The sequence below is a fragment of the Hyalella azteca genome, unplaced genomic scaffold (assembly GCF_000764305.2).
Source record: "Hyalella azteca isolate HAZT.00-mixed unplaced genomic scaffold, Hazt_2.0.2 contig7978, whole genome shotgun sequence".
Taxonomy (NCBI): Eukaryota; Metazoa; Arthropoda; class Malacostraca; order Amphipoda; family Hyalellidae; genus Hyalella; species Hyalella azteca.
The window spans coordinates 478,119-488,360 of NW_025938085.1; the positions used below are offsets into that span (position 1 = coordinate 478,119).

At 38.5% G+C, this 10,242-nt stretch overlaps 1 protein-coding gene across 2 annotated transcripts; it reads right to left on the reverse strand.

Annotated features, from left to right (window-relative positions):
- Positions 1-1,844: 1,844 nt before the first annotated feature.
- LOC108665543 lies at positions 1,845-5,410 on the reverse strand. Of its 2 annotated transcripts, none has more exons than XM_018152308.2 (3): positions 5,245-5,410; positions 4,388-4,857; positions 1,845-3,955 (listed from the first exon to the last, which is right to left on the reverse strand). In XM_018152308.2, exons 1-3 carry the CDS (start codon positions 5,264-5,266, stop codon positions 3,458-3,460), a joined length of 990 nt encoding a protein of 329 aa, XP_018007797.1. In that variant the 5' UTR covers positions 5,267-5,410; the 3' UTR covers positions 1,845-3,457. The 2 variants fall into 2 exon arrangements, with proteins under 2 accessions (XP_018007797.1, XP_018007796.1); XM_018152307.2 differs by having other exon boundaries at positions 4,343-4,857.
- Between the last annotated feature and the right edge of the window lie 4,832 nt (positions 5,411-10,242).

Here is a 10,242-nt window from a genome sequence, read left to right on the forward strand (position 1 = left end):
AATGTCTATCCGCTCGTTTTCAATCACAGTTAATAGTTCACTTCTTTTATTCAAAACGGAGTCCGAGTTCGTGTAAAAACATTTTAAAGCTTTTTGTGCACTTTCACTTTGATTCATGCGTTTATTTCTTACATTATTTACAGGTCTGGTTCTATGGACATGACTTCTTACTTGTCTTCCAGCTCCGCTGGAAGATATTATAGATGATAACAAAGCCTAAATTGAGCTACAATCGATAAAACCTAAAACGTCTAAATAAATTTAATAAAACACGGTTAGAGATGTTTGAATATTTCAAACAAGTAGAAGTTAGTTGCGCCGACTGCAGTAGCTGGGTTGAAAATTCAAATCAAATTTCTGACGTAATGTATTATTAATTGTATTTATTTTATATGTCTGATTTCATGAAAAATTGAAATTTTGGGGGCTTCTAGTAACGTGACTACAACTCGATAAATCTCCGCATGTGCCACACGGACACATACAGTAACTAGCCGTTCAGCATAAACATGCGCAGCTACATTTGACTTTAGAGCTACGATGCCTCAGCGGTCAGCCCGCGCTCGAGACACCCCAAGCAACACCAGTTCCGAACTGTAGCAAAGCTATCGAACCGTATGTCTGCAGCAACTGCTCCAGCCACTATAGTCGTCATGGAGGCGGCACACCAGCACGCAGCTACCTCCATAATTACCCCGCCTCCCCACTTTGCGGCAGCCAATGCCAGGCTCCAGCACCCCACTTGTCCTGCCCCTCCACCTTGCTGCAGGCAATCGGGTAAGGTTGGGTCCGGAAAGCTTCATTTGGGTAGAGTCGGGCTTAATTTCTCAGACTACTCTATCCTGGAACTTCCCAGCGCACAGGAAGGAATATGAAAGTAACGCTGGGATTGAGCAATGCTGGCCACTATTATGCATCACAGTTACTGCTGTAAGGTCAAGCACGGCATGTGCGAAGCGACGTCGGTATCTCAAAACCGAAGAGGAAACAAATCTTTGAGACGATCAAGAGAGATCGATTGCATGGTACGTCGGGTACGAGACAGGGGCATGGGATTCCATTTCCGAAGCCCAGACCAGCCGTATTATCATAATTAATACGAACTCTGACAGAGGACACTCGGAAACGATGCTTCTCTAACGTAGACATCATAGGATTCTTGACAAGCAAAAGCCAACGGAAGATAAACCAACAGAAGAGATTCAACTTTTCGGGCACAAACTACAAATTCTGAGAGACATCAGCATCTTTTCTTGGTTTTCTCTGAAACTAATTTCTGTGCTTGGCATAGGAAACATTCACCATTGTGCGTCAATAATACACAGAAATTTAAAGGACACAGAACTTGAACAATTCTGTGAGGTTTATCTTGTACAGAACGGATTTAATGCAATATTTCTGGAACTTAAATTTAAGCTACACGAATTAAATCCCTAAAATAAGTGCGATAGAAATTGCTTCAAACATACCGGCAAACAAGAGATGTTTTTCGAAACCAGTTAATTTTTGATTCCCTGATTTAGTTCAAACTTGTATTTATTCTATCTACGATAATGCTGAAATCCATTATACCCTATTGTTCTAGTCATAGGACTCGGATATGAAGAGTCTGAAGAGTTCGCCACTATGGCTCCCAACACGGAAGATGCAAGCCATACTCGAATTTACCTTCACTACAGAGTACCGAGTTTCTCTAGCTACGTTAACCGACACCGTCAGTGAAGTCGTGTCAACATCTCCAGGAGCTCAGAGTGGAACGCTCCTGCACTACTTCCTTGAAACGGTCACGTAACAGACAAATCTATGGCTAAAGGTTTTTTTTTTCTTGAAAATGAAATCTTCACTGCAGATAGGAGTACAGGTTTATTCCATATAAAAATAATGGTACGAGGCTACTACAGTAATGGTATTTCAAACAAGCAAGCTACAAGTCTTTAGAAGATGGAACTCTTGGAACCAGCGACTGAGGCTCCACAGCATACGCATGATCAGAACGGTCAACGATAGAATAGAATGTTGCAAACCAAACGTGACAATATTGAACATAAAATCAAATTCTATTACCACTCTGAAAACTGGATCTAAATTTTCGTTCTAAATGAAATATGACTGTTTAAGATCACATGCTAGCTTCTCACGCATGCTGGCGAGAAATGTCAAGACATCGAGGAAGTCAAAGTTACGTTAAAAGCACTTAATCGTTACTCCTATTAAGAAACTTCATATAGCTGATAATGAACCGGAGAAATTATGCGACAAAATACAATCCAATTGCTCAAGCATATTAATTTAAATATAAATAACCAATTTTAAAACTCAACATCAAATATGAAAATCAGACCATATGTCACAATGAATTATATTCAGCACAAAACAATATCCGTAAACATGTTTTACAGGACGCCTGAAATCCATCTTCATCACTGCAGGGCTGAGGCATATTTTTTACCATCTCAACTTGCAACAAAATCCAAGCTCAAGGGCACAAACTAAAAGAGAAACAACGAGAAATTTGTGAAGAAAAAGCATAGAAATATTATCAGGCCAAAAAAGTTTGTATGGCATCAGTGATTGGCTCTTTGAAAGAGGTGCAAATAAAAAAAAATAATTCGAACCAAAACCCCGTCAATTGTAAGGAATAAGCTAACAAGCTCCAGCAAGACGCTGTTAAGTCTTCAGTGGGATCACTGATAACAGACACTAAGGAGCATAAAACAATCTAAAATTACATTATACAGAACTGTACAAAATGCACCAATAACATCAATAAGGCAACAACTATTTTGGCATCATTGGTTGAAGCCAGTAATTATCCGCCATGTCGTCTAAAATATCACCGTTTAAAATTATATCAAATTGAAACCACAAGATAATTGTTAATTAATAGCAGAACCAGCATCAATAATAATGTCATGTTGATGACGAATAAGTGTTGACACTCAAGCAATACAGCCACTGCGCCATACTGCCACCGTCCACGTGCAGGCATTACGCCACACTGCCACCGTCCCCGTGCAGGCATTACGCCACACTGCCACCGTCAGGCATTACGCCACACTGCCACCGTCCACATGCAGGCATTACGCCACACTGCCACCGTCCACGTGCAGGCATTACGCCACACTGCCACCGTCCACGTGCAGGCATTACGCCACACTGCCACCGTCCACGGCGCAATGTAAGAACTTAGCTGCTATCACATAACTACACAAGGCAGCAGCTAACACGCTGATATTCTTGCTTAATATCAGAACTAATTGCTGCTCAGGTAACCGTGTGGATAAATACCTACGAAATTATTGGAAGAATTGCATATCCTGTTCAGCTCATAAGTGAAATGCATTTAACTGTCAAGAAAGAAGTATATATTGCAGGCTATTTTTTGAAGCAATTTTTGACATTTGAATGTTTTGAAATGTAGAAATAATGAAAAGAAGAATATTTGACTTGTAAAAAGTTACTCAATGGCAAGAAGCTCGAAGCTACTGCTGCTGCTGCCACAGCTGTCACAGTCATCAAGACTTCTCGATACAGAAGGAATTCTGCGCTCACAATCCAAACCTTCCTTAATCAGCTCAACTATGGATTTATCAAAAGGCTTCCTACTAGTGTCACTTGATAATCCGAGCGTGTTACAACAATGATTTTGCATATTACCTTCTGAACTCTGACAACAATCTTTCCAGTGAAGTGAATTTGATGCTAAACTTAGTGATGAATCTTCCACTGCATTCCTTATTTGCTCTTGTATAGTAAGCTGGCTTTCAGCAGAGCCAGCAGCACCTATTTGCTGCTTTGCTGTCAAGTTTGTGGTCTCATTTATAGATAGCGACGCCATAGACTGAATAACTTCATGCGTTTTTGTTCCATTTTTTTCAGATGGACGCTTGGACTTTCTCAGACTTGAGTGACGAACAAGTTTTTGAGGTAGACTGGCATTCCTCAGCAGGAACAACTGAAATAAATAAGAGGAGTTAGACATGCAATTAACCTAATAGTCCAAATACCTTCACGGCAAACCTCTAAATACCTGAACCTCCACATACATTATCAGCATGAACAATCAAATTTAGAAACAAACGTTGCTAAATTGAAAAAAGTGAAACATCAATTTCAGTGTTTCCAAGTTGCACACTGCAAGTTAATCAGTCAGAAAGTGATATATTGAAAAAGCAAGAAGAAATTGAACAAGATTTATCATCATTTCCACAACATGCAAGTTCAATCATGAAATATAATTTAAAAGTAGTTACAACGCTGAAAGTTTAACATCACAAATATTATTAGTTAAAAGTTTAAACAATACTTGAAGAATTTGGTGAGTATTGAGACAAAGTCTTACTTGAGCATGTGTTGCTGGTGAGTCTCTGTTGAGACAAAGTCTTACTTGAGCATGTGTTGCTGGTGAGTCTCTGTTAAGGCTGCTGATGCGGATCATGTTGTGCTGAGCATGAAGCTGATCCCTCTCACAGTCCTGACAGAGATCAGTGTTGGGACAGGTCAAGCATCTGTACCTGAATCCCACCACAGGGCCATCACAGCTGTCACAAAGCACATGAGGATGCACCAAGTCATCAAATTCATCAACCTTGTTTCCAGTAACTTCAGATATAAGAGGATTGATTTCAGCTGGGGTGATTTTTTCAGCATCCTGTTTAAGGCAAGATTCAGTAACATGTGAGCTGTAACCACGTGTTGAACTTTCTGATGAGCAAAGCCACGGGGAGGACATTTTGCTTTGCCGAGATGAAGTTGAGTATCTTGGGTCACAGTATTTAGTAGTGCCATTTCTCTGACTTCTCTCACGATCTCTTGCATCTTGGATGAAATTTATCAAAGGTTTCCCAAAGTACACATCTGGAAATGTAGCAAGATTATTGAGAATTACAAAGAGTTCATAATTATGCATTACTAACTGCCTTATTAAATAAAGAAGTGGTAAACACTCTTATGTGGTAAAACAAAGTATTTTAATCATTGCTTGGATGACAATTTCATAGTATACAATCATGAAAAAGAAGTTTTCTATCTTTATTGGCGGCCACAAGGTGAGATTGGTTGCAATATTAACAAAAAAGTTCAGGGTAAAGGACCTCTCACTATTTCAACTGACTTCCTAACCTTATGATTTTTTTTTTTTGCTACTGGGATATAAGTAATAATAAATGAAAATTTAGATAGTGAAATGAATGATAAGGTGAAAAATTAGTTTGAAGAGATAAAAATCAAAGTTTGGATGCTTACCTTTCTGGGCATTTAGAGGCATTATTGACAATTCTTCTAGGTTAGCTCATAGGTTCACCATAATTAGTATCTGCAGGATATTTATATATTGAAATAGATTGGACATCAATGAAGTGGATAAACCATGCAACTAATTTCCTGTTCAAACATGAAACATGATAGCTCATCAGAAACATGATCACACTTAAATATGTACATCACATGGGATATAAGTACTACAGTGCTGACTGCTGACTGCAGCAGCTGCTCACGTACTTTTACTATTTTCATGGCCAAATGAAGTGCTGAGCAATAAATGAAGCAATTGCACTGACATTTAGCCTACCATCAAATGGGGGTTATAAGGGACGGTTTTGAGCATTTTTTGTTAATAACTTCTTACCATGAAACATATCATAAACAAGTCTTGGCTCATTTTATAGCTCTTTGCGAGGGCTATCGAATGGCATCTTAAAAAAATTCCATATGCTATTCGTAAGGTGCAAGACGCAAAATAAAACCGTCCCAAATTACCCCTAGGAACGGAGTAATCCGGGACACTTGAAATAAAACGTGATTTTAAAATGTTTGAAACATGCAGAGTGTATTCATCCATAACTAACAGTACTCTGAAGTCACCCTCTTTCATTGTAGATGATGTAGATGTAGAATAAATGACATTTTCTGTGTTTTTTATTTGTTTATTCTTTACTTATATGATATCACCATATTCATTCATTACTGAATTATTGACGTGATACTACCGTAGCCATGGACATGCCATTGAGCATTTACAACAACCTTGTCCACTGCAAGCTTCATATCAGCAGCCATTTAGCATTTTTTCTGATCTGTAAGCTTACAGGATGGCTTGTAATTTCACACCAATTTAATTGGATTAAGTAAATTCACTATAAAAAAGATCATAAAAAATACCTATACCTGAAACAGAAAGGAATGTTTTAGTAACAACCATTATATGTTTTTCAGAAATAAATCATAGTTTAGGTTATTTCCTTTCATTCTATGATGCCCAGTACACAATTCTATATACTATGACATTCTGTGCACAATTTTGTGAAGACTGATGATGCATTAATTTTTTGGTAAGTGAAACTTTTTTCACTGAGTGAGGTAAATGTAATCAAAATTCTTTATTATTAATCAATTTTTTTTTGTTAACTGGAGCCTTTGCTAACCAAGGTTAAACTGTAAGTGCATTTTTAGGGGTGTCCCTTACTACCCTGGGGGGTCTCCCACTCTCCCTTATTACCCCATTGCACGGAAACGACTGCCATTTTTCTTTGGAATGAGATAGGCAAATTCCGTCAATTGCGTTTTCAAGCCAACAACTGTGTGCAACTTTTATGTAAGTACAATTTTTTAATACAGCAAATATTTTTTTTGCTCCAGACCTTAGTACAGGTTCTTTTCCAAAATTGCACTTTTCACACTTTTTTTTCAGTGATTTTTCAGAGGTAGTAAATGAATGATTATTTAACTAGCTTTGTACATAATAGATTGTAACAATGTTGAAGTTTACGCCACTATTTTTAGTTTTGCAATATATTGATTTGTTTAGCTGCTATAAAATTTCTACAAAATGTGGTATGCTTGTCCCGATTTACCCCGCCCATCACTTATTACCCCGTTTGATGGTATATCATCAATCAATTAACATGACTAGACACATACAAATGAATAAAAATATCTAAAAAGTTATGCAAAAGGGAAAAACATTCATCATTTTCCCAAAACCTAAACAAAACCCTTAGTTGGCTCATGAGTAGCTTCATATTCAATATTCTTTGTGTACCTCAAATGGAAAAGAAAAAACAAAATACATCAGCTTTGTTTTCAAGATTATGAAATCTTAGACAATAAAAATCAAATACTATAATTTGACCACAATTAATGAAATTTCTCACTACATGGAGCCCAGATGGCAGAATTCTGGAGAGGTAATGAGAACAAATACACATATGGGATAATAAAATCTATAACAGAAACACATCATTGTTCTGTCATCACACCAAATACATAGACTAATTAAGAATTGAGACACCATCTTGTAACCTACCATTGAACACCAAGCCAATAGCATTTACCAATCAACATGACAAAACCTTAACCAGCACTCAGAACCCTCATATGGTGAAATTCAAGGAAGGGAAGTTCCATTGGTTTTTTTCCATTACTGAATCATAATAAGCTGTTTAATAAACAACAAACATTTCCTAAAACACATGAGGTGTACAAAAACTCAAATTGGGAGACAAAATAATTCAGGATCCCTGTTTTATTTTTAATGTTTTCTCTGGTGAAGTCAGTAAGACAATATCATGGATATGAAAACATGAATCTGGACATCTTTCATACCTGGACATGTACAGGGTGGCACGTGGTAATTTGCTGATTTGGGAATGAAATAAAAAAATTATGATCACTAGAAAAATTTATTTGATATTTGAATTATACTGAATGGTAATAGAATTTAAAAATTACATGGTTTTAAATAGTGTATCCAGCAAATGTCAAATTTTGCATTCCACACACTGCTGCATATGTTTTTTTGAACTTTTCGTGAACTCTAACAAGCATGCCCACTGGTATTCTGCCAATTTCAGCTTCAATATTGTTCCTTAGGTCTTCCAAGGTGTTGGGGTGGTTGAAATGCACCTTAGACTTCAGGTAACCCAAAAGAAAAAAAATTGCATGGGGCTAAACTTGGTGAGCGTGCTGGCCAGGTCACATCACCCCTCAAAGAGATAGGCCGTCCAGGAAACATTTGCCTCAAACAATTCATGGTAACCCTTGCTGCGTGTGCAGTGGCATCATCCTGTTGGAACTTCTGACTAAATGTCTCTTCTTAACAGCTCTGGCATCCAGAAACTGAGCATCAGAGCTAGCTAACGCTTCTAGATCAGGGTGCTCCATCTCACCCACCGACGTATCGATCGCAGTCCTACCGGGCTTCATCTACAAAAACCAGTCAGTAGACAGGTGTCCACCACCCATCTCTTTCCCTACATTGGGTGGGAAACATGCGTTATGCCCTGCTTACCACTTGAAGGAATACCTCAAGCGCACGACCTCATGGGAACACAGGAACCACGTCTTCCTGGAGCCCAAGTCTCATAAGCCACTCGACGCCGGGAGATGCTCTTTTTGGCTGGCTCACGCCCTTCGTTCCTTCAGCGACTCGCCAGGAAATCCATCGGGCCACGACATCCGCCGGGCCAGCCACTCCATCGCCTGGATGCGCAACGTATCCATGGAGGAAATCATGCGCAACGGCTTCTGGAGCACCCCCAACGTGTTCATCCGTTGCTATCAGAGGACGTTATCGGTTCCCAAAATACAGTTCGTGGCAGGGAGAACGGTCATTAATTAGTGCCATGAAAGTTTCCTCCCCCAGACCCTAAAGGGCGACTTTGGTAGAAAAGCAAACAGCCTAAAACGGAGTTTGCTCTAATTATTTTTGTTTGAGGAACGAAAACAATCTAATTAGAGCTCGGAGTTTTAGTGTGCTGAGGCCATCTCCTCCCCAAACTTTATTACGCGGACAGTGCTGCGATTGAGAGAGCATGCAGGCCGCGCCTACATCGCGGCGCCGCTCAAGGTCAGCGGAAAGGAAAGCTGGCAAAGGCGGAAACCATATCCGCAGAGCTTTCTTCCTTTTTCTTTACTGATACAATTAAATTCGAGGAAGAAACAATTCAAAGATCAAATAGAGCTTTCAACATGTTAAAAGCAAACAGCCTAAAACTCCGAGCTCTAATTAGATTGTTTTCGTTCCTCAAACGAAAATTATCATAGACAAGTACCATTCGGAGTTCAGTTATGACACAACCGTTATCCTGAAAAAGTAAGGCCCAATGATGCCTACTCGCGATATGGCGCACCACACACCCGGGGCTACTTGGGACGATTTTGAACATTTTTCATTCATAACTTCTTACCGTGAAACATTTTGTAAACAAGTTTAGGCTTATTTCAAAGCTCTTTGCAAGGGCTATCACATGGCCTCTCCAAAAAAATTCCATATGCTATTCGTAAGGTGCCAGAAGCAAAAAAGAGTGTCCCGAGTAGCCCCATTGAACGGGGCTACTTGGGACACTTGGAATAAAACTTCATTTTAAAACATTTGAAGCATGCAGAGTGCACTCATCCATTACTAGCAGTACTCTGAAGTCCTCCTCAGCTCCTTTTTCATTGTAGATGATGTAGAAAATGACATTTTCTGTGATATTTACCTTTTTTCCTTTATTGATATGATATTATCATGTACAATTACCGTATTATTGATGCAAATTACCTTATTATTGATGCGATATTACCGTATCCATGAACATGCCATTGAGCATTTACAACAACCTTGTCTACTGCAAGCTTTATATCAGCAGCTCTATAGCATTTATTCTGTATCTGTAAGCGGTATTATTGCAGATTAACTACATCCAAAAAAAAGGGTGTTTTTTTTTTAATTATATGTTTTTTGGGGTGTAGATTACGAATCTGAAATCCATTTTTGGCGGTCGGCATTGGAAAACCGATTTTTTTCACGGTTTTCCGATGCCGACCGCCAAAAATGGATTTCAGATTCGTAATCTACACCCCAAAAAACATATAATTCAAAAAAAAAAAACACCCTTTTTTTTTGGATGTAGTTAATCTGCAATAATACCCTGTAAGCTTACAGTTACAGGATGGCTTGCAATTTCACACCATTTTAATTGGGTTAAGTGAATTTACTATAGAAAAAAGATCATGGAAAAACATACGGTACCTGAAACAGGAAGCCTGAGGATCAGCAGGAAGGAATGTTTTAATGAATAATGAGTGATGACAACCATCATATGTTTTGCCGGAGAAATAAATCATAGTTTAGGTCAAGTCAATTACTTTTCATTCTATGATGCCCGGTGCACAATTCTATATATAGCATTCTATGCACAATTTTGTGATGACCGATGATCATATGATGCACTAATTTTTCGATAAGTGAAATTTTTTTTG